Source organism: Aedes albopictus, chromosome 2 (genome assembly GCF_035046485.1).
Source record: "Aedes albopictus strain Foshan chromosome 2, AalbF5, whole genome shotgun sequence".
Lineage (NCBI taxonomy): Eukaryota > Metazoa > Arthropoda > Insecta > Diptera > Culicidae > Aedes > Aedes albopictus.
The window spans coordinates 400647581-400673310 of NC_085137.1; the positions used below are offsets into that span (position 1 = coordinate 400647581).

A 25730-nucleotide genomic window follows, 5' to 3' on the forward strand; every position below is an offset into this window, starting at 1 on the left:
GAACCGGTAGGCTACGGTGGGTGCGTCACATCATCAGAATGTCGGATAGCAACCCGATAAAAAAATGTTCTCGAGAGCAATGCGACCAGCACCACGATGTACAACATTTAATAGGTGATACATTCCGGAAATCTGACAGTTTTTCGATGACATATTTCAAATCTGAGGCGTGAACAAAATGATCTAGCACTCCACATCAATTTGATCAACGTACAAGGTCGATAAGAACGACGTCACATGCTTACGTCCATAATTGATGTTTACATAGGTAGCTAGCCTGCCTTGTGAAATTGTATGCCGTGGACCGGCACAAGAAGACGTGGTACGCAGCGAACTAGGTGCCTAGGTCGATCAAGTGCAGGACGCTTTGCAGACCTCTCGCAGTCTGCGTGACTGTGGACACGCACAGCCATGGACCGATTCGAACGGAAACGACTCCTGCATACAGCAAAGGACACTCAGGCCTTAGTCTGACCGGTAGGGCAAGTATGTTCTCACTGTTAACCGAGTCAAGATGCCTGCCGATATTGCAGTCTGCTGCCGTTGCTTTCGCCCATATTCTCGAATCGTACAACCGGGAATCCTATCACACGATTGTACTCACTTTTACGTCCACAGCAATTTCTTGGCAGTTTCTGGTTGTTAAGGAATGCAATAAGCGAATTGTCTACAGCTCCATTCCAAATCAGCTGAATTGGCCAAAAAACATTAAAACCAGATAAAATACGGTGAGCGTAGAGCGAGTGACACCGTGTTATGGGAATCTCGACTGCATACACAGTTACTTATTGTGTGGTGTGGTGATAGTCCACCACAACCGCAAAGGCAGGTGTAAATGGTAAAAACCACAAAACAGAAGCAAAAGTTAACCAACTGGAACCGCATTACTCGATGCTCGCTCATCGAACCACTCACTCTCGTGACAAACGTGGTGTCAATTGCGAAAGACTGTGGTAACACGATATCCATTAGTGGCAATAGTTAGTGGTGCTTGGCATTTTGTTTTCGGAAGAGGAATCGTCATTATTGTTCTTTCAAGGTTTATTAAAATTGCTTAATTAATTCCAACGCCTGTCGAGTTTGTGCACTGAATGCATATTGATAGGTGATACCTATTAAAGAACGTAACTGACTTTGACATAATAGTTATGCCATGTGACCCGACATATAATACTTTATTGTTCAATACATATGTACAACAGTTGTTCTTAAGATTTTAAAAGCGATATCTGCTGTTTTGGTATTCGATGCATCACATAAATATATTCAAACAAACTTTTTTTTTCGTTTGCTGATATTGTGTTCTGCGGATTCTGAAGCAAAAAATCTGGCTGTTAATTTTTCACTCCATTTATTTGTGCACTTAGTTTGAACAAACTTATATTTTAAAATCACTTTTATTTGTAGCAACATGGATAAGTATACTTTAAGTACGATTGCACCTCACATAGTCAGACTTTAACACATAACATATAAGTTAACACTGTATAGTGATATTCTTTAAGATAGGTAGGACCATGTCATCAAGATTCTCTTGTAGACATCTTGGATAGGATTGAAGAAAGCACTTTTGCTGCTTATTGCGATGACGGACTGTGAGTCAGCAGCATTGCATCTTCCGGCAGTGCTTTGCGTTTGTACATTGGATCAGTCACCAGAAATACTACCAATCCACCGTATACGACCAGCAGCAATCCGATCATATTCACCAGGACTCCCTGAGGTGGTAGGTACCGATAGTCGGGCCTGTAATGATAAGAAGAACATTTAGTTTATTAATAAATAAATAAATAAATAAATAAATTAGGGTATGACCATAGACTAATTTCAAGACCTCGATGTACCAAAGAAAACGATCAAATTTTGGGTGACCAGTCCGGTACCCAATAAATATTCATAACCGTGTATTTTTTTTCCGTGTAAATTGCCTTTTGTGTAAATTTTATTTAGCGTGTTACACTGATCTGACAGCTCTGACAGTAAGGGACTAAACATAAATTACGTAAAGTGAGTACCGAGTATTGTTCACAATCTGCGAACTTGACTGCGGAAAAAATTGCGACCATGACGCCGCTGGTATGACTGATGAACACTTTTCGATACACTAACCCCAGATAAATGGGTACCGTAATTCGGGGTAACATTGATCAGAATTCTCGATCTTTCTTGAATAATTCTCTTATTAAAGCATACGTTACATGTTTTATTTAACAAGTACTGACTCTCTGCGTATGTGTTAAGCTACTCGAAAAAGTATTGTTATTATTATTATTATTTATTTCGTAGATTTATCTTAACACATTTTTATACATAAATTTCTTCATCGTGATATGGCATTCCTTTCATCGATAACTTTAGACAAGAGTACATTTAGTAATTATAACACACCGACTACAAATCAACATTGAAGGAAAATACAGACAAAATCCTTCGAAATAGCTATTGGAAACAGGGGGTAGAAAAGGAAAGCTTAAAAACTAATATCACAGTACAACAAAACTATACGGCCAACTCTTGTAAAAGAGGGTTTGTGGAGGTAGAGCAGCTTAGCAGAAATTTAGGAACAAGCCTCTGGAACCAGTCGTCAATCCGTTCAACACCAGCAAGTATTGTGAAACTTTTAAATCATATTCAAATAAGCTTTCTAACCTAATTTTTGATTTTGTAGATTTGGGGTAACATTGATCATGTATTCATGTCAGTGATCAATGTTCGTTTTTGTTGAAAATACCCATACTTACTAAATTTAGGGTCTCTGATTTTAAATCCAAAATCTTACAAGATATGTACTTTTTGAATTATTTAAGGATTAAAATTCTCTAAACCGCGAATAACGCCTAAATGTAGGCAATCGCTTAAGAATTGATAGCCTACTTTGAATAAATCGTATATTTTACAGTAGACGTTTGATAACTGCAACATGTTTACGTTTCACCTACCGAATGAAATTCGTTAACTGCAACGACTGACACACGTCGAAGACTTGTCAGTTTGTCTGAAAGTGATCTAAAATGCATTCAAAAGTGCATCGCTATGCAACTGTCGTCTGCTTTGACAGAAATTTGACGGATAGCGGTGCGATAACTGCAAAACTGTTGCACTTACTGGACTTGCAGTTAAAAAGCATTGCAGTTAAAGCGTTTGCACCGAGCAAACGTCTACTGTACTAAAAAAACCTAACCTTTGAATATTTTATTATTATTATCTTTATTAACGAGATTTTCAGCCCAGGGCTGGTTCATCTCGGTTCCTTTGAATATGGTTTCGTTTATTAAATCCAACTCAAGGATATGATATTGAAGTTATACAGTGATTTCTAAAGTTATATTGTATCTAGTATTCATACCAAGCATGAATGTTTAACAATGCATCTCATTGCACAATGGGTCCAGAGCCGTATTTATGAAGACAAAAATGTTTGTGCCTAAACCATTAGTTTTAGATACATGGTGTCTTTGGGAAACTTTCTTCTTATTTTTCGACCTTTTTTCCCATTATTGTAAAATTAGGGTGGTCCCTCTAGTTTCGCTGATCCAAACATCTGCTTTTTAATAGTTTATGTACGTTCACAAAATGTTCTACAACGTTGTTAAAGAACTTATTTGGAGCAAGTTTGCCGAAGAAACCATTATTCTATCTCTTATGGTTCCTAACTTATAATTTTTTTAAAGATTCATGTTAGGGTGATCCATGAATTTCAGTTTTCCTAAAATAACTTTTAATTCGTTCGTTTCTCGTAAATACTTTGTTCCGAGCACTTTTAGAACTATCAACGACACATTTTTTTTCCATCAGGCTCAAAGTTCTAACTCGCGTAGTTAAAAAGATTTGGCATTTTTCTTCGAAAAATCACTTTTTTCAAAAAGTCATATCTCAAAAAGGAGCAAATGGATTTTCAATCTCCCGATTGCATTGGAAAGATCGTACTCTTTTCTATTTATGGTGAAAAAACTGTAGGTACCTTTTTTGTTTAAAGCTTTTTATTGAATTTTGAAAATACGATTTTTTTCATGGAAAAGTAGTTGTAACTTTGAAAATTGATGAGATATAAACTTGGCGTCTTAGACAAAATTGTGAGTTTTTGGCTGCTTTAAAAGTACCCAGAACAAAGTATTGCGAAAAAATCAACACATAAAATTATATTGAGTAAAAACCTATTTTCATATGAAAAATTACAAATTTCAAGCAAATTCAACTCGTCTTTGTTAGATAGATCAAAGTAGCTTGGTAAATGGTCATCCATTTCATTCTAGAACCAATATTTATTTATACTGTCATCACCGTTTAGGCACAATGTTGATAAGATATTGTAAATCATGTAACTTTGATAGGCTTTTACGTTAACATAAACATATACTAGTGATTAACATTTTCACTATCCATACATTGAAGTGATGAAATTGAAATTAAATTGATGGAAATCAGCTCAAAATCACATTTTAAGTTGAGTTCATTGACGAATTATGGATTATAGGCAAATTTAAACATTTTCGACAAGGTTACTTCGATCTACCTAACAAAGACTAGTCGAGTTTGCTGAAATTGTTCCGCTTTCCATATGAAAAACGGTTTTTATTCAATATAATTTTATGTGTTAATTTTTTTGCAACACTTTGTTCTGGGCACTTTTAAAGCAGCCAAAAACTCACACTGCTTTTCCGTGGAAAAAATAGTATTTCTAAAATTCAATAAAAAGCTTTAAACAAAAAAGGTACCTACAATTTTTTCACCATAAATAGAAAAGAGTACGTCTTTCCAATGCAACCTCTCTCTCTCTCTCTCTCTCTTCTTGGCGTAACGTCCTCATTGGGACAAAGCCTGCTTCTCAGCTTAGTGTTCTATGAGCACTTCCACAGTTATTAACTGAGAGCTTCCTCTGCCAATGACCATTTTGCATGCGTATATCGTGTGGCAGGCACGAAGATACTCTATGCCCAAGGAAGTCAAGGAAATTTCCTTTACGAAAAGATCCTGGACCGACCGGGAATCGAACCCGTCACCCTCAGCATGGTCATGCTGAATACCCGTGCGTTTACCGCCTCGGCTATATGGGCCCGCAACCGAGAGATTGAAAATCCATTTGCTCCTTTTTGAGATGACTTTAAAAAAAATGTTTTTTTGAAGAAAAATGCCAATATCTTTTTAACTACGCGAGTTAGAACTTTGAGCTCTATGGAAAAAATATGCGTCGTTGATAGTTCTAAAAGTGCTCGGAACAAAGTATTTACGAGAAACGAACGAATTAAAAGTTATTTCAGGAAAACTGAAATTTATGGATCACCCTAATATGAATCTTTTAAAAAATTATAAGTTAGGAACCATAAGAGATAGAATAATGGTTTCTTCGGCAAACTTGCTCCAAATAAGATCTTTTACAACTTTGTAGAACATTTTGTGAACGTACATAAAACTATTAAAAAGCAGATGTTTGGATCAGCGAAACTAGAGGGACCACCCTAATTTTACAATAATGAGAAAAAAGGTCAAAAAATAAGAAGAAACTTTCCCAAAAACACCATGTATCTAAAGCTTAAGGTTTAGGCACAAACATTTTTGTCTTCGTAAACACGGCTCTGGACCCATTGTGCATTGCGTTTACGAAACACAGTTAAGGAAAATCGATTAATTTCAATGTTTATGAAATTTAATTTTCATGAATTGTATGTCATATAGGTAATAGAGTGACTGGAAGGGAGAGTGGCGTCAATGTCAAAATTGGAACAGCGGTCATCTGTCAAATCCATACAAATTCCCGTTCCAAACGAGCAGGAGACCTGTCAAAATTGGAACATGACGCCACTCTCCCTTCCAGTCACTCTAATAGGTAATAGCGAAATAACAGCAGATTACAAAATACCGTTCATGAACAAAAACTTTTTCAATTAAAAATGTTTGGACATTTCATGAGGTAGGTCATGCCGATCAATGTTACCCCGCTGACCAATAATACACCGTTTTACGGTATGAATTGTATAAGAACATGTCTCAAGAAATCTGGAATTACCGGTCAAAACGGAGGAATGTTCATCTTGCTCCGGAAATTCAGTCATGGTATTGCTCAAGAAATAAAGTATGCGTCGCTCTTTTCTTAATGGCTAATGAATGTTCCTCGGCGACGAGAATTTAAAAATAACGAGTTTTAGAGACACTTACATCGAAAAAATCGCCTTCTCCAAAAGCCCCAGCAACGAAGCCGCAATAGCCAGCACAAATCCCAGCACTCCGAAGAACACGTGAACGGGCATGTAGGTGGCCCGCAGCGATTCGCGCACTCCCGGGAACAGATAGGACACGAACCCGAACAGATACTGCAGTCCGAAGAGGACCACCGCGGCCATTCCGACCCACGAGTGCAGTGTGTACATGTTCGGTATCGGAACCTTGGCCAGGTTGTGTGAATCGAATGCCGCCACCAAAGCGATGACCGTGAAGACGAACGCCAGTCCGTGAATGGCAGCGTGGGTGACTTTGAGCGGCTTCTTGCGAGCGTAACGGAATCCACGATAGACTAGAATGGCTGAAAAAAAAATGCAGCGAAAGGTTTGGTCATGGTCATGGTTGCAACAATGATCAAAATATTTTTATTGCATCACTTACAATTTCCGTATAGGAAAATCATTCCGATGGACATCAGCAGCGGGTGCCAGTTGAACTGGACGGCTGGATTCGATGTCCACGAGAGGCCCCCGAGGTGAACTCCGACCCAGGAGCCCGTTAGAATGACGATCGAAGCGCCCACCATTTGCGTTATCAAGTACACCACGCGGAAGTTGTTCAACGCTGTCGGGGAGGGGCCGCTGCTCTCCATGGTAACTGTAGGGCGTAAGCTAGACGAGAAAAAATTGAATCATTGAATTTGCTGAATAGCTGGTGAATCACGTTGTGTGATAAGAAAGTAAAGCCAGTGCAATATACATAATGATATTTGTCTATCTTTAGTTACGTTTTTATAGTTCAAGTCGATATTGTAGTTCCAATTCAGGATGTTTTAAGGGGGCGGTAGACTTGGCGACAGTGCATGTCTAGAGTTTATCAGACCTGAACTGCCTATAATCGCATAAAGTTGACTTCAAAACTCGCATTGTCAAACTAAAATATAGTGAATGAGAAAAAAGAAAAAGCTGCTCCCACTAGAATTCCGGAATAGTATTAGAAGTTATTTTTTAATTACTCCGGAAACCTCATTGAAATTGTTCTGGAAATCTACTTGAACCTTGGAATTTTGATTGTGATTCCAGAACAACTCCAGATTGTTTCAGCGGCTTATTCAGGATTCCTTCAGATGTTCAAAGATAAGTTCTCTGTAGGATTTTTCCGGGAATTTATTTTAAGATTCCTCAAGAAGTTTCATGCGGGATTCCTTCAGCAGTTCTTTCTGGGATTTTTTCGGAAACTTTTCACAAGATTCATTTAGAATTTTCTTCCGGGATTACGCTGGGAATTACTTCCTGGATTCCTCCAGAGGTTCCGGGAATCGTCCGGTAATCATTTCCGAGATTTCTCCAGGAGTTCTTTCTAAGATTCCTCTTAGAATTTCCATCAATGATTCCTTGATTCTGAGATTCCTCTGTCTCCTTTTGGAATGTCTTCTTTTTTTCTGGGATTTTTATAAGGGCCTGTCCACCCGAATAAAAAATACAGTAGAAAAACCGAACGTTGTATTGTAACAGTACTATTTAGAACCATATTTTTACAATAGACACCACTGTAAAAATAAAAATACAAAAACAATAAGATGTAATGTAGACACCCATACAGTGAATTGTAAATAAGATTTTTACAATAACGGGTTGTTAAGTATCGTAACAATATAAAAAAATATTTTTCTCCATATATTTTTTTTTACAAAACCTTACATTATATTGTTAATGAATTGTTCAAAATACTGATACGTGGGTTTAAATATACCGTACATTGTATGGTACATGAATGGTTTCAAACAATAAAATGTACCATAAATAAATTGTTTTTAATTGTGATTTCACTACTGGTTATACCTTTAATCAAATGGTTTTGCAATGGTTCTCTTTTGTTATGTTGTATTGTTTTACATTACATAAACCATATAATGTTATATTATCTTGTCATTTTCCTCCTGGTCATGGTATCTTAGGCTTACTACCATTATGCGCTTTAGGAATTCTCCAGAGCGTTTTGGATAACCCTTCATATATAGGATCGCCCACGTCTACACGGTGTTCAATAAGTTCTCATACAAAATACAAATTTAGAAAATATCATTTTATTTCACATATGTGATTCATATTTCCAAAATGAATACATGTATTGAAAGGTCACATAATACTGATTAAATAAAGCATACGGTTTAGAATAACTTTATTTTCTATTTGTTTTTATAAGCCTAGCAGTACACTTCCGTTTCCTGAAATTTGTTTTCTCCGGCACGCAAGAAAAATATCCGAAAAAAAATCATTCTACGGTAGCGAAACAGAGTCCATAAGGATAAATTTTGAGTTTGTATCCCAAGCTATGTATCAATTGGATATACTAAGGCTAAAACAATACAGTTTTAGTGATGATATGGTAAGAAATTTGCAAGTAAGCTCAACTTGGGCTGATTTTCATGAAAATAATCGTTATATCAAAGACAACCATCATAAAACGTAAATTTTGGACAAAATTTACCACAATAGGAATACAAGCATGTTTTATAAGTGAGAATTGTGTGAATCAACCAGATAAGATGCACCCATGCTTCTTTAATACAACAAATCTCATTAAAACAGGTAAATGCACATTTTTGTTCAATTTACGTTTTATTTTGTACAAAATAAAGTGGCTCCGTACTCTACCAATACAGGATCTCATATTTTTTCTCTTCTGGTCATAGATGCTACTAGCAGTGGGGAGGACAGGAACCTAATTTGTTTCAACTCAAACCAAACCCATCACTCGTTAAAATACGACGAAATACCAATGAAATGGCGTGCGTGCCAGTTGCAATGGACTTACGACACATAAGCGATCAGCAGAGAAGGATATGGGACAGTTAGTTCCGAAACATATGCTGTATTTGGTGTATGTTAGTTGGCCTTTCAATAAATACATTTACTTTGAAAATCCTAATTATAGATGTGAAATGAATTAAATTTGATTTTGTATGAGAACTTATTGGACACGGTGTAAGTCTGAGTAGTCTCTGATTGCATTAACAGTTGAAGCTTAGGCTCCCATGACCCACCAGCCAGATAACCGGGTTTTGCAAACTAAGCATTATTTGTGGCAACACTTTGAGCGGCATGATGGAACTATGCCGAGCGCGCTAAGTGTTATTAGACCACTAATGTAGTTGCATGAAGTGGGTGACGAGGTACATAAGTATCATTACAGCGTGCTTAACTGTTATTGCAATATTGAGGCTGAGGCTCCAGTTTGACTAAAGTTTGCAATACATAACAACTCATGAGGAAACTGTCAAGTTCGATTCATGTATAAGTTAGGTTAAAAAGCGAACCCGCAGACGAACCTATATTAGAAGTTCTTTCAGTGTTCAGTCCAGTCCATATGTTGAAGATGGCTCTACGTCAAAGATAAAGTTCGTCAATCGTATTCCCCTCATCGCACTCTACATATTGTCGTCGCGGTTGAAATCCGCAGTTTCCCCACAACAGACAATCGAATTTTCTCAAAATCCGTACGTGAAACCTTACGTCGGACGTAGTGCGCTGGACAGCGGACCTGGCCCTCTATCCAGCGCACTGTGCCCGACGTACGTCCGACACATGGTTTAGGAGATACATCGATTTTCGCGTGTCAAAAATGCCGATTTTCAACTGCACGAACAATACCTAGCTCTTGGATCTGCACTTCTTAAGACATCTGGTTTACTACTTATTTAAATATTTTATTGACTTTAAATTGATGATGTTTCAACTTATTCACTTTTTTTCTTTCCTTTCCTTTGCATCAAAAAAGTCACAAACATCAACAAAACAAAACACGGAAAAAAATCTAAAACTGAATAAATAATTAAAAATGCACGGAAAAATAATGTTTCGGAAAAGTGAATGGTTCAAACCGAGGTTCAAACGTAAGAAAAACAGTATAATATATTGTTACATAAAAATCGAATGTAAATGTATAGTAGCTACAATGTGCAAAGCTTTTGGCGAACCATTTCATTACAATTCACATTATTGTAGCTGGTACACTGTATAGTGTACAGTCACGATTCGTTCGTTGGCGGCTCGTTAGATGGGTTGTCTCGATAGTTGAATGTTCACTGGTTGGGGCAAAACCCAACTAAAAAGCACTGTCAATGTCAAAATCGATGTCAAAAAGAGTTTGACGTCTGACCGCCGTCGCATCTCAGCTCCTATATACAGAACGTTTGTGCAAGTAAGTGAGTGTTTCGTGACGTATTTCTCGTCACTTACGTGTGTCTACAGCATTTTGATCAGTTGTCAGTTGCCCCAACGAACGAACACGATTCGCTAATCGGGGCGCAGTCGTGACCCAACCAGCGAATCCGGACTGTATACCATTATCCGGGCATAAACTACGTAGACTCTGAGGAAGGAGGAGGACGTCTGGTCAAAGTCTACGCTCCATACAATTTTTTTTTTAATTTTTGTATGAACAGAAGTCTACGGAGGGGGAGGCGGGTCTGAGATGGCCAAAAATAAGTCTACGTAGTTTATGGACAGCCCCTAATCGAATAATAATTATTATCAATTATTATTCTATTAGGAGCAAAACCAGAAGGAATTCTTGTAGAAGTTCCCCCAATAACAATGTTTAAGGAATTCCTCAAGTCCTGTAATTTGACCCAGAAAGAAAGAAACTTACAAAGAAATTCCATTCGGAACTGGAAAATTTTCATAAAGTATTCATTCCATGAAGATCTGAAGAAATTCCGTATTAAACAGGTCGAAGATCTTGACTAGCCACAACTGAGAGTATTCCAAAGGTATTGCAGGATTCCTACGAAATCTTGAAGAAGTTCCTAGAGAAATCCCGGAAGTAGTTCCCGATGAAAATCAATCATAGAACCCCGGAAGTTTCTCGTGAAAACATTTTTTAAAGGTTCTGCTGTAGAAATTTCGGATGAAAATCCTGGAAGATTCCTCTATTAACTTTTTATAGGATTCCTCCAAGAGTACCTTCGAAGGTTTCTCCCACAATTTCTTTGCGATTCCTCCACGACTATGGTCTGCATAAGATCACTAAAATAACTAAAACAGCAGTAATTAAATGAAAAGATAGTACCACCGTAGCCTCGTGTGTTTGACAAAACTCGACTGCTGCCAGGAGATCTCTTTAGGATTTCTTAAGGAAATTCACCATGAATTACTTCCGGGTCTCTTGAAGAAATTCTTTCGCATATTGCTTGAGGAGTTCATTCCAGAGTTCTTCCAGGAATTTCTACCGGGTTTTCTTAAGGATCCCTTGTATAATTTTGTGAATATTGGTATGATGCTTGCTGCACTGATGCCTGCTAGGGGAAGGGCAGGCAAGGGGAATGACACTATCGTTGTTCACACCCCACAGATTCCTTCAGGATTCCTTCACGCAGAAAAAAGCATGGTAAAATCAAAAATATTTCAGGTAAACTCAAATAAATTGTCAATTTATTCTGGCAACAAAAATAAAACTGTTTGGAGCAAATCGAACGTCACATTTGAAGCAAATTCAATCCATTTTTGAAACAAACATGTATCTTCTGACTGGTTATGTTAGAAACAAATGTAAATTTTTTTGTTTTTTTGTGGCAGGTCGGCCCTACGGAAATATTTGTTTTCCAATTAAATTTACAAAATTATTTCCTTCTCTAGGAAAATCCACTTCCCACGTGGCACTTTCAATGCCAACATCATGTAGATAACATACGCTCCCGAAGTCAATGGGATTTCGTGGAAACTTTTGGTGAAACTTGCCTTTTTTGCAAGAGGAAATATTGTTTGGTGATGCAGCTGGAACTTGGGAGTTTTGTTTATGTTCTCGACGGCGGAACGGGGGGCTCTTCAATGGGTATTGTAGAAATCAATATGTAATTGAGTTTGTTTTAAAAATTAATATTTTAGTTTTAAATATTTTATCAGTTTACCGAATAAACATGAATATTTTTGTTTCAAACGAACAAAATTTGTCTCCGTGATCCTATCATATTTACAACCAAATTCTCAACGAAGTTTTCCTTCATAATTAATTCTAACTGGGGTTTTAAATTTTCAAAAAATTATTGATTTTTTAATTTTACACGAAAGAGCACCTTTTTCTGAGTCACTGTGATTTTTGTCAGATTTTTAGAATTTCATTTTTATACCCAAGATCAATTTTAAAGAGATTTTTTGAAATCACCTTTTGACAGCTGAGTAACGCTTGACAGCTCCGCCCAGTACAAAATCCGTCGAGAGGTGATTCAAACAAACGGCTTCCATACAAACTTCAAATGATTTTTAAATAGGTTCCCGGGCAATAAAAATCATGAAAATTTGGATTTCGGCCAAGTTTTACGTGTAGATTTAGAACACAGAAAACAAACATCCAGGCTAGAACAAATTTCATTCAGAAAGTTGTGTAAGGATTTGAATCTACACTTGAGTAAGGTTGCAAACCAATACACGATGACAACACTAACCGCGCCAAACACCATATTGCCACAGTCAGTGGTGAATTAAATTTGTATGGGAAATTAATCGATTGCAGCGCCACGCTATTGCCACTTGTGTTGTCGATGAAATATTCCTTACACAAAATTCAGATACCTTGCGACAGAAGCGCCATCACGAAGTTGCCACTTTTGTTGCCATTTCAAATGACCGTGAAATTCCTAACACAGTTTTGGAACTGGACTTGGATGTCTGTTCTCTGTGATGTGAGGACGCCACTTCTTGTTAAATTTTCATTCATAAAAGCGGCTCATAAAATGTACTATTCTGTATGAAAGTGCAGTGCTGGTGCAAGCAAATATGAAGCTTTGCTCACAGTGAATTCGTGAGGTGCTCTGTTAGCAGTGTCTTTTTAGTAGTGATTCTAGTCTTTGTTGTTTATGTTGCCTTCGCTGTGAGTTAAAGTGATTAAGGCTTGTTTAAAAAAAATCACATGTCCGAAAGTTTGATGATGGGCCCACTTTTGTATTCAATATTATGACCACTATACCATAGACTAATTTCAAGACCTCGATGTACCAAAGAAAACGATCAAATTTTCGGTGACCAGTCCGGTACCCAATAAATATTCATAACCGTGTATTTTTTTCCGTGTAAATTGCCTTTTGTGTAAATTTTATTTAGCGTGTTACACTGATCTGACAGCTCTGACAGTAAGGGACTAAACATAAATTACGTAAAGTGAGTACCGAGGATTGTTCACAATCTGCGAACTTGACTGCGAAAAAAATTGCGACCATGACGCCGCTGACTATACTCTGGTACAATATTCAGCTAAATCCGTTAGCTATACTCGATTGAAGTTTGTGTGGGAGGTTATACGGGAAAACATTGGTTTTGTTTTTTTCCTCGTGAAAGGCTTTAATTACCCAACCACACAACCACTCATACACGCAGAATTAAATCCTAGAATTTGTCGAAAACCGCAAAGTGATCTGACGCATGTGGAAAAAGTTATGCTCTACTCTTGGCTCTACTATTATTCACTAACATGTTCAATGTTAAGCATCATCATACGGTATGTGAGTATTACCACAAAAGTTTTATCCACGGTTTTATCACTTTGAAGTTTTGAACAAAGTTTTTCGGCAGATTGAAAGCTATATGGTCGGCGTTAAGTCAGACCGGACCATCTGTTTTTCAATGATTTAGGAAAAATATCAAAGCAATCAAAGCATCTGCATAAAAAAAAAACGTCGAAAAGTTCAGAGTTGTCGAATTTCTTCGTTTCTTCACCTGCTCAAAAAAATCACGTAGTCCACTCTGACTTAACGCCGACCATATGCATATACAGTAGTATGGGACACGCTTATATGGAAAAAATAAAATCTCGCTCCAATCGACTTTTCTGATTCCACTTAGGTCCCATATGAACTGTACAAAATTTCAGCGCAATTGGTGAAACTATAATTTAGCGCAAGCGGTTCAAAGTTTGCATAGGATTTACTATGGGAAAAGTTACACTTTCAAACAAAAAATCCCAGAGGTCGCCCTTTATCTCCTTAATTCAAATCGATCAATGTTTCTTGTAGAAAAAACATTTATGAAACTTTCCTTCGAAGACTGCAAAACGATTGGATACTTGTGGAAAAAGTTATTGATTTATTACCGATTAGTGATCCAGCGAACGGCTTTTTGTTTTGTCTTATCAGCAGCACTGCTGCTGCCGTTGTTGCATGGGGTGGCGGGAGGCATCACCACCCCCCGAAACAGCAGCAGCCAACACTGAAATAATTCTTAGAGCCTATTTTATCAGACACCACATATACATTGTACCCCTAGTCTGACACGTTCACTTTAAATGAATCGTTATACGTATCATTCAATAAACAGTTCCGATTGAAAAGTCTTCTAATGAAACTAAATGACACTTGCGCATATCGGAGTTATATGCACATAACACGATCGATACATTAGCTGTGCATATAACTTTGACCAGGTGGAAAAGCAACATTGGCAGATAAAGTTGAACACGTTTTGCAGAATTCCGCAATTCCAGTAAGTGAGCTTCGTGGTCGTGCGGCTAGCGGCGTCGGTTATTTGGGCGTTGTGAGTTCGATTCCCGCTCCAGCCTAAGGAAACTTTTTTTCAATATATTAAGGATATTATTGGAGTTGCGTATACATTGGCATACCCAGCCCACATGATAGAAGTAAAATGCATGGCATATAACAGTATCATGGCCATCTGAGAGTCATACCACATGCGTCGCATATAACTCTCACTTCCTATTTTCAACCTCAGATTAGATTCATATGATATTCCAATAGTGCAGTAATATATGACTGGCATATAACTGCGATCGAGAGAGTTGGCTCAGTGAAGGCAGCAGCTACAGTGCTGCTAATAAAACAAAACAAAAAGCCGTTCGTTGGATCATTAATCAGTAATAAATCAATAACTTTTTCCACATGCATCTGATTGTTTTGCGGTCTTCGAAGGAAAGTTTCATAAATGATTTCCCTACAAGAAACGTTGATCGATTTGAATTAAGGACACAAGGGAGGACTTCTGGGATTTTTTATCTGAAAGTGTAAGTTTTCCCATAGTAAATCCTATGAAAACTTTGAACCGCTTGCGCTAAATTATAGTTTCACCAATTGCGCTGAAATTTTGTACAGTTCATATGGGACCTAAGTGGAATCAGAAAAGTCGACTGGAGCGAGGATTTGAGATTTGTCCCACACTAATATACAGCCATTCCATAGAAAAACGATATAGTGCATCTCCGATTGTCGTGAAACTTGGTGGGCTTGTAGTTCTTCGGAAATAATTAGACCCGTATTTTTTTATTTGGTCATTAGGGTGACCAATTTTCATACAGGGTGGTCCAAAAAATTAAGGTATTTCAAAACTAGAAAATTTTCAAAAAAATTTTTGAACCAGTTGACCGATTTTAAACTTCTTTTTTTTTTGTTTGAAAGCTATTTAATTGTAGTTTTCAGGAAAAATACGTTAAAAATGTAAAGAGTACTATAAAATATGCAAATATATTAGTTTTTTCACGTTTTCATGGTCTCGGGACCAAAGTGGTACCCTGGTTTTATATTTTTATCAGAAAATTCAGGAAATTTGGCGTAACATATCAAAAAATCAGAGATGTATGTTTTTTAGTTTTTGAGATATGATTTTTTTTTTTTTGGTATTTAGTCTAAATTCCCTTGAGTTGAATGTAAATATGTGTTGAGGGAAAGTATCTAAATAACGAGCAATAAATTGAAAAAAAAAGTTCAAAATAGACCAATTTAATAAAAAAAAAATCATAAAATATCACAACATTGTAAAGTTAAGTCAAATGTTTTTCAAAACTCATTATATAAGTTATACACTACCCGCCATAAATATGTAATCGCATCGTCTAGTATTGCAAACCCCAATTGAATATTGCAGCACCCCTAAAAGTTTGGCATCACCTGAAAACCTTATGATCTACTAAACTATATCTCAAAAACCGTATCCTCTGCTAAGTTTAAACTTTCGGCAGAGTTGTTCAGCAGGTTTATGACCCTCAAATGGTGGAATGTTTTATAAGAAATTCCGCCGCTATGTGACGCTATTGTGCCATTAAAACGAATTAGTTTGACATGGTTTATCTCATGATTCTGACCATCTAGAAAGTTTGTGTCTTCAGCAAAGTTGATCAAAAGGTCTGTGGCTATCAAATAGTGGTAAGTTTAATGCGTAATTCCACCGCTATGTGGCACCAGTGTACATTTACAATGAAGTACTTTGACATGGTTTATCTCATGTTTAAACTTTCATTGCATTCGGTTAACTGAAACCGGAGATATAAAAGCCCAAAGTTGGCTACAGAGCAAAAATTTCTGAAAATTACACCCGATGTAATAAACATTGCATATGAATTTATATTTTATTCCACTGAATTTTACATCAAATAATTACTTGTATGGAATGTTGAACACAAGCTTCATACTGAGAGCAAGTTGTAAATCTATAAACAGATGGAAAAATGTGTGCGATATGACGGGGTCCTTTTGTTAAAGAACTGTAACATTTTTTAACTGTGTATAGGATAATTGGGTACACCATTTTTTCTAGAATCTTCCTAACTTCGTGTAGAATAGCTCGATCGGTTCCAAATTTGGACCACTGGTACACAACTAGTTGATCAACTTACAGTGATAATTTGAGAATATTTGATGCACTATTCAAAAAGTTGAACATTTTTTGAAAAGTAAAAATTTTGTCTGTCCCTATCATTTTGTCTATCTTCTGTAGTTCATGGTTATGTGATTTAATGAAAAAAAAATTCCCATTACACACCCATACAAAATTCAAATGAGTTAAGCATCGCTCAAATGTCAACAGATTTAGCTGATAATTTGTAGAGCATCGTGGCATAATATAGGATGAAATAAAAAGTGGGGTCATCGAACGTTTAGACACAAACAGACGTAACACTTGCGAAATTTCCGTCGACCATACTTTTAACGATCATTTTAAATTTTCATAGTTGTGGCTTTCACAACCAGAGGCGCGCGCATCGTTTTTCTATGCGTTTGACGTTTCACACTAGCGCCTTCTGTTGACGATATTGCACAACACAGTGATTCGTGCAACTTTTCTACCAGGTGCTGGTAGTGTGAACTGGGCGATGGATTTCCATGAAAATCGTTCAAGGTGTTACGTCTGTTTGTCTGTGGTTTATATATGTGGTATTTTGAGCCGCATTACTCTGTGCATGTAAAGAGTGGCTGTTTGCAGAGCATATAGATATTACTTACAATATACCAAACCACTGTCCCAACGACTCGCGGGGAGGAACGGTGGATATCCAAACATTTTTGGACGGAACATTATCGTGGGTCTCCATAGCGCTTTCAATAGAATAGAATTTTATACAACGTGTATTTTAGGTTGCAATTCGAAATAATAAATTGATGAAATAAAATACAAATACTGACAATTCCCCGTCCCATATCGTCGTATCAAATATTAATATAAATATTAATATTAATATTAATTAATGCTCAAAATTTCATAGCATTCGATTCACTGGTTCGGAGATATGACAATTTCAAAATTAGTTGCCTAAAACAGTGTTTTACGAGAACGGTTCTAGCATCGCGAAAGATTAACCTATCGAGCAAAATGTTTTACCAATGATGCACATATAATAATGACGAACAGTCAAAATTTAAGAATTTTTGTTGCACTTTAAAAGTTACAGCTTGTTGAACATTTTTGTGAGAAAAAAAAAGATTGCCTATCCCAAACAATTTGGCCACACTCTGTATTATGCAAACAGATTGTTACTTTCGGTTTCGGTCAAGATTTCGGTAAAGAAATCTTAAGTACGTTAACATACTTACCTTACCGGTCAGGCTAAGGCCGGGGTGGCCTCTGCTGTACATAGTAGCCGCCTCCATTCCACTCGGTCCATGGCTGTTTGTCTCCAGTTCCGCACTCTGCGTAGGGTCCGCAGATCGTCCTCCACTTGGTCGACCCACCTAGCTCGCTGCGCTCCACGTCTTCGTGTACCGGTCGGATGACTCTCGAGAACCATTTTAGTCGGGTTGCTATCCGACATCCTGATGACGTGACCCGCCCACCGTAGCCTCCCGATTTTCGCGGTATGGACGATGGTTGGTTCTCTCAGCAGCTGATGCAGCTCGTGGTTCATTCGCCTTCTCCAAGTCCCGTCTTCCATCTGCACTCCGCCGTAGATGGTACGCAACACCTTCCGTTCGAAAACTCCAAGGGCGCGTTGGTCCTCTGCACGTAGGGTCCATGTTTCGTGCCCATAGAGGACGACCGGTCTAATCAACGTTTTGTAGATGGTTAACTTCGTGTTACGGCGAACTTTATTCGATCGTAGAGTTCTGCGGAGTCCAAAGTAGGCACGATTTCCTGCCACAATGCGCCTCTGAATTTCTCTGCTGGTGTCGTTGTCGTCGGTCACCAGTGAGCCCAAGTACACGAATTCTTCAACCGCCTCGATTTCATCACCGTCGATATGAATTCGGGGTGGCGGGCGCGGTGATTCCTCCCTGGAGCCCTTTGCCATCATGTACTTTGTCTTCGACACATTAATGACTAATCCGATTCGCCTGGCTTCACTCTTTAGTCGGATGTACGTTTCCGCCATCGTCTCAAATTTACGAGCAATAATATCAATATCATCGGCGAAACCAAGCAGCTGAACGGACTTCGTGAAAATCGTCCCACTCGTGTTTATCCCCGCTCTTCTTATTACACCCTCCAAAGCAATGTTGAACAGCAAGCACGAAAGACCATCACCTTGCCGTAACCCTCTGCGAGATTCGAAGGGACTCGAGAGTGTCCCTGATACTCGAACTACGCACATCACTCGATCCATCGTCGCCTTGATCAACCGTATCAGTTTATCCGGGAATCCGTATTCGTGCATAATCTGCCATAGCTGTTCTCGATCGATTGTATCATACGCCGCTTTGAAATCGATGAACAAGTGATGTGTGGGCACGTTGTATTCGCGGCATTTCTGCAACACCTGGCGGATGGCGAACATCTGGTCCGTTGTAGCGCGTTCACCCATAAATCCAGCCTGATATTGCCCCACGAACTCTCTTGCAATCGGTGATAGACGGCGGCATAAAATTTGAGAGAGTATCTTGTAGGCAGCGCTCAGTAGTGTGATCGCGCGGTAGTTCCCGCAATCCAACTTGTCGCCCTTTTTGTAGATGGGACACACGATACCTTCCATCCATTCCTCCGGTAATACTTCCTCCTCCCAAATCTTGGTAATGACCCAGTGTAGTGCTCTCACCAGTGCTTCTCCACCGTATTTTAGAAGCTCGCTTGGTAGTTGATCTGCTCCAGCGGCTTTGTTGTTTTTCAACCGGCCAACCTCCTCCTCAATCTCTTGAAGGTCAGGGGCCGGAAGTCTTTCGTCCTGTGCACATACTCCTAGATCTGTTACCACGCCACCTCCGGTACTTGCAATGTCGCCATTGAGGTGCTCATCGTAATGCTGCCGCCACCTCTCGACCACCTCACGCTCGCTCGTGAGAATATTCCCGTGATTATCTCGGCACATGTCGGCTTGTGGCACAAAGCCTCTGCGCGAGCGGTTCAGCTTCTCGTAGAACTTTCGTGTGTCCTTAGCGCGGTACAGCTCTTCCATCGCTTCGCGATCTCGTTCTTCCTGCTGGCGCTTCTTCATCCGGAAGACTGAGTTCTGCCTGTTCCGCGCCTGTTTGTAACGTGCCTCATTCGCTCTCGTACGGTGTTGCAGCATTCTCGCCCATGCTGCATTCTTCTCGTTTTTCAACTGTTCACATTCGCCGTCGTACCAGTCGTTTCTGTGATTCGGAGTCGCGAAGCCTAGTGCTGTAGCCGAGGTACTACCTATGGCGGATCGGATGTCCCTCCAGCCATCTTCAAGTGTAGCTACGCCAAGCTGCTCTTCCGTTGGTAGGGCCACTGCTAACTGCTGCGCGTAGTCTTGAGCCACTTCTACGTTACGAAGTTGCTCGATGTTAAGCCGCGGCGTTCGACTTCGACGCGTGGTGATAACTGTCGAAAGTTTTGAGCGCATGCATACAGCGACTAAGTAGTGATCCGAATCTATATTCGCACTGCGGTAAGTGCGGACGTTGGTTATATCCGAGAAGAATTTACCGTCGATTAGAACGTGGTCGATTTGGTTAGTAAGTACGTTAACATACGTGTGAGAAATCGGTTAGAGAGTTATTTGTTTAACCCTTATGTGGCCGGCTGGTGTAGAAAAAAGCAAAAAGTGTGCCGGCCACATAACGGTTAAATATTTTGTCTTAATTGGCCATATTAAATAATATCTGTATCTCATTTGAATTTATATCTATTACCTACCTAATTAACTCAATCAATAGGTACGTTCATCACAACTGTAATAGTTAGAAAGTGGGATTGTTTCATTATTGAATAATTTTCAATTTCACGCTAGTGATTTCTTGATAAATGTCTTCAACAAGTATAATCTTCAAAAATTATCCAAACAAGCTGCAAAGAGTTTCTGTTTTCGTTTTCTCCACTTTGATAAGATACCAACAACATCAGTGTCGGAAGCAAACATATGTTCAGGGTAAAAACGTCGTTCTGCACATTCCCGTACCCGTGACCCCTACATACGCGAATTTAAGCACATATTTGCCACGATACCAGCAGACATCAACTTGAGGAGCCCTCAACGTATGGTATACACAATTTAGCAGCAAGACAAAAGCTGCATGCACATCTCACAGAATTTATGGCACCATTCTCACGCAAACCCCGGCTATTCACAATAGATGCCGTTCCAGCACGTCACAATTTATCATCATTAATGCATTCCCTTGAATAGTGATGATTCAATTAATACACAAAGGGAAAAAAGCCTTCTGCACGAAAAGTACCACAATAAACTAAGATTTTATCAAAGGTTTGTCATCCTATCTCCTACCTACTTGTTGCTGAATTTTCTCTATATGGATGGATTTGTGCTTAATAGATAGATACAATATGTCGTGCTCTATACGGTGTAAAGTCATTCATTTATGCCGTGAAAACTCGCTTTTTCAAAGACAAACCGAAAAATCCACCGAGCGTTACCGATTTCTCTTGGGTTATTTCCCCTATTATTACAGACGATGCGGTGTGCCACGGCAACTGTGTGTGCTGACGGTGAACTGGTGACGAACATATTGAAGCACAAATTTTATTGCCCAGGTCAACTATGCCAACTATGCACATACCTTTGGCTATTAGCTCAGTAGCGAATATCCGATAAAACGTTCTTGACACTAGTACCCTGTACAACAAGTCCCAGAACGAATCACAGCAGGCCACAAGATGCTTACCGATAGCTATGCGTATGGTTAAGATATCAAGCACCCAAGTGCGGTTTGTTTTGGCAAAAATGGCTGCTGAGCTGCCTCTCACTCGCGATTCACACAAATAGCTCTTTACGGCGCACGACTTGTTGCTACGACTATCGCGAATACCGCTATAGAGATAAGTGACATTTCAACACACGAACACTAGCGCAAATTTTTCCTCACACAAAAGTGCACGCCGATTCAAAGGCTATTCAGATTGCATATGCAAATATTACCCAATCGAATTGGGTAAAACGGATAAATAATGATAAAACTAACGTCCGGGGTAAGAGTGCAAATATTTTCCTCGCAGTTTCACAACTACATCTACTAAAAAGGCACACATACATTTGAACGTGATTACCTCTATACAACTGACTGACTGAGGTTGGTTGGTTTGGTAGTGCACTGACTGATACTGGATGTTTGGTCTCGCACTTTTGCAAAAATATCATACATTGAGCAAATGGATATAAAGGAGCAGGCTGAGCGCGAGCACGAATGGCAACGGATTCGCGAGAAAAGAGCATCGCCACGCGCTCTCTTCCGCGTGCTCGTCTTTTATGAATGAATTTCTTTCACTGGTCGACTGCGGCGAGGTCCGCACAAAGGCAGTAGGCGTTGGTTACGGAGGATATGCTCATTGCGCCTCAACCAAATGCGTGCGTATCAATCAACAATCGATTCGTGAACTGAAGACTCATTTCCTTTCTCAGTGATAGCTATCTTGTTATTACAATTTTTGTTCTCTCTCCTGCACTACCTTTTGGCATTCTGATAAGGGAATCAAAACCGGTGAGAATTCATCTGGCTGATAAGCAGAAGTTAGTGGGCGCGGAGTTGAGAAGATTCTCTACATACGTTTTTCCCATGCAATGCAATCTCTTGCTCGTTTTACTCAATGAGTCTCTCGGTTTTTCGAAAAGGATTGTATGGCTTAGAATCGTACCTAAGACAAACACAGACTTTGAACATGCTATCGCCGGATGTATCGGTTATCAGTCTGAATATTGCCCATAGTTCTCCGGGCTAACAATACTCAATGGGTATTTCCCAGTTCCAGCAATATGATTGCCTCTATCGAAATTGTAAGCAAATAATTCGTTTGGACTGTTCGCGAAAATATCAGGACATTGAAACATGTAAGTAAGTTTTTAATGTGTTTGCGAAAATCTGTATGATAATGAAATTTTCATTTACAAAGAAGACAGACAAAGAAGATTTAATTAAATGTGTAAATTTGTAATTGTTCGCCTACCTAAACACATAATTTTTACTCATTTCAATTCACATGGTCGGCGTTAAGTCAGAGTGGACTATGCGATATTTTGGGCAGGTAAAGATAAGGCGCTGTCCATAAACTACGTAGACTTTTTTTCGGCCATTTCAGACCCCCCCCCCCCCCCTTGTAGACTTTTGTTTATACAAAATTTTCGAAATTTGTATGGAGCGTAGACTTTGGCCAGACCCCCCCGTCCCCCCTAAGAGTCTACGTAGTTTATGGACAGGCCCTAAGCGCAAGAATTCGGACACCCTGAACTTTTCGACGTTTCTTTGATGCAGATCGGTCATTAAAGGGTGAGTCGTTAATTATTGTGCCACCCTACCTTCAAGTGATTCGCAAATTGTCTACAGTTAACGAAATGAAACCAAATTTTTACTGTAGTTTCGTATATGTATGTATTTCAACTTTTTGGTATAGGTTTAAATTTTGGATGCGTTTTAGTGAAATTCACGACATTTTCAATTAACGCCCTCCATGTGGACATGTTCAGGCTCAACTTGCAACAAATAATTAAAGCTCTCTGGTTTGTTTATGCGCATCGTGCCTGGTTTTCACCCAGCTCCAAGCTTATGTTTCACTGACAACCGTTCCTGAAACCTATTGACGAACATTAAGATGATCCGATAATGTATAATCATCAATTGTTCCAAGGCGCTATATCATGATTTTAGATTTTAGCATGTGATTGTACAACAGCTTTTTAAGAACTGTGAACTAAATTTATTCTATATCGAGCGGAATCTCACTGATAACTGCTCAATTAATTTTATGTAAACAATAGACTCTACGGAGAAACTGTACAAAATTTGGTTGATTTTGGTGAAGTAGGAAAAAAGTTACGTTAGTTTGAAAATGGCACAATAATTATCGACTCACCCTTTACATAAAAGAACTACTGATTTTCGGAAAATAATGCGCTTGATTTGATATCCCATGTGCATGCAGGACATTTCCCCAAAATCATTGAAAAATATATGGTCCAGTCTGACTGAACGCCGACCATATCTTCTTATATGCTTTCTTACTTACTCATTTGGGTTTTTAAATTTTGAAAAATTATTGATTTTTTTTAATTTTATACGAAAGAGCACCTTTTTCTGAGTCAGTATGATTTTTTTTTCAGATTTTTAGAACTTTGTTTTGATACCTAAAATCAATTTCAAAGAGAATTTTTGAAATCACCTTTTGACAGGTGGGCAAATGTTTGACAGCTCCGCCCAGTACAAACTGCGAAGAGGGGTGATTCGACAAATCGCTCCCATACAAACTTCAAATTGATTTTTAAATAGGTTCCCGGGCTCCAAAATTCATGAAAATTTGGATTTCGGCTCAGTTTGACATGCAGATTCAGAATATCGAATTATCTCAACACCGTTAAAGAAGCCAATTACTAACACGTTCCTTTATTCACTTGCTCTGTGCTGCTATGTAGTTATTGACCACTCCCAGCCAATTATTCAGTTGATTCATTGTGCAACTGTCATTGATTCGGGTCAATCACGGAATAGCAACCATAGATGTGTGCAGTCAGTCTAAGCTAAGCTAAGCTAATTTGCCTGCGTAATCGGGTATTGGTTGCATATACTTTGGATGTGGTTTGGCACATGGATATTTGCCATTAAGTATGAGGTAATTTTCCTGAGTGTAGGAGATTAACAAAAACACGTGTGTTCGGTCAGATGTTCATTGCGTAGAAAGTCAGGGGAAATAGGTTTCTTTATTGTCAGTTGTTATATAAGCCTCGCTTGAAGCACTTCCCGTAAGAACCCTGTCATCTGTACACCAACTATAATCCGTATCTTCGTACACAGCTAAGTACTGTACTGTCGACCGGTGAAAAGCCTACGGGTGAATATTAAAAAATGAATAATAATTTGTTTCCTATTGGCCACTATTTTAGTCTAGTCCCAACTGCAAGCTTATTTCCAATCTTAGCGTCAATTATCTTCTAGATACTTCTAGATAGATTCATCGAATCAATCGAACCCTACACTGAAAAAAGGGACATAGTAATTTTGACCGTAACGAGGGTTAAGCTAAAACACTTTTACCACTTGATTTTGGTAGACCATAATTTCTGCTTGAAACTACCATGAACGGGGTAAAATTCACCATGTCACTTATTACTTACATATTTTGGTGTTTCGAACCATGTTTTGTGTTAATTTTACTATGTGCCGTGGTAGACAACATGGTACGCAGCATAGTACGTGTAAACATCCAAATAGTGTTTTTTACTATTCACGTGGTTAGATGCTGGTAGCGGTAGTTTCGGTTTCAAAATGCAATTCAAAAATCAAAATACCACATAAATTTTATGCCATACCTATTTTATTTTATCCATTTACAATTTATTGAACATGTTAAACACTACTTTCAAACAGCAGCTCCTGCTCCCTGCGTGAATCGTCATTACTGCATAAATTTGATCCATCACAGAAATGTTATGGTTGCTCTCTTTTTCCGCCGGTCGAAATCACGAAATGATCAACTCGGATGGACATCCGTGCAGCGTCTGTGGAACCGGATTCCTCCAACGATTGAACGCCGTCGTTTGTGTTAGCGCTGCGTCCCGCAGTGTTGAAATTGCAGCAAAGGAAACCTGAAAGGATGGTTCAGGTGGTTCAAACTTTGGCTGTGCGGTGTGATCAATAAATCATCCAACTTACCTCTTGTTAAAAGCGGATTCCATAGTAAAGACCTGGGTAAAGACCAACAGACCGGTACATCCTTGTCCAACCCATGATCGAGCGAGCCGATTCAATATATTCCTCGCACAACTGGCCTCTGAAGTTTTTTGGCACTTCCACCAGGCCAGGCCGGCTTTTGAGTCTTCTGGATTCATTTGCCGACTATTATCCCCTGAATCAACATTTGCGCAACTTACCCAAAATCTAAATTATCCGCTGTTTTTCAAGCTTCTACTACAAATGATTCCGAACTCGATTTATTAAGATGGCGAACAACGACGCAACT

General features: G+C 38.8%; 1 protein-coding gene across 3 annotated transcripts; it reads right to left on the reverse strand.

Annotated features, from left to right (window-relative positions):
- Positions 1-1140: 1140 nt before the first annotated feature.
- Positions 1141-21596, reverse strand: LOC109403669 (transmembrane ascorbate-dependent reductase CYB561). 3 transcript variants are annotated; one of them, XM_062853297.1, is made up of 4 exons: positions 21452-21596; positions 6598-6827; positions 6154-6517; positions 1141-1746 (listed from the first exon to the last, which is right to left on the reverse strand). In XM_062853297.1, exons 2-4 carry the CDS (start codon positions 6806-6808, stop codon positions 1578-1580), a joined length of 744 nt encoding a protein of 247 aa, XP_062709281.1. In that variant the 5' UTR covers positions 6809-6827; positions 21452-21596; the 3' UTR covers positions 1141-1577. The 3 variants fall into 3 exon arrangements, with proteins under 3 accessions (XP_062709281.1, XP_062709282.1, XP_029735116.2); XM_062853298.1 differs by having other exon boundaries at positions 21347-21596; XM_029879256.2 differs by lacking the exon at positions 21452-21596 and adding an exon at positions 17378-17482.
- Positions 21597-25730: the final 4134 nt, after the last annotated feature.

Coding starts and splice junctions, on each gene's coding strand:
- LOC109403669 (XM_029879256.2), bottom strand. CDS start 17,466: ATGGAGACCCACGATAATGTTCCGTCCAAAAATGTTTGGATATCCACC. Junction 6,828..17,377: donor GGACAGTGGTTTGGTATATT/GTAAGTAATATC, acceptor TTTCTCGTCTAG/CTTACGCCCTACAGTTACCA. Junction 1,747..6,153: donor GAGAAGGCGATTTTTTCGAT/GTAAGTGTCTCT, acceptor TTATCATTACAG/GCCCGACTATCGGTACCTAC.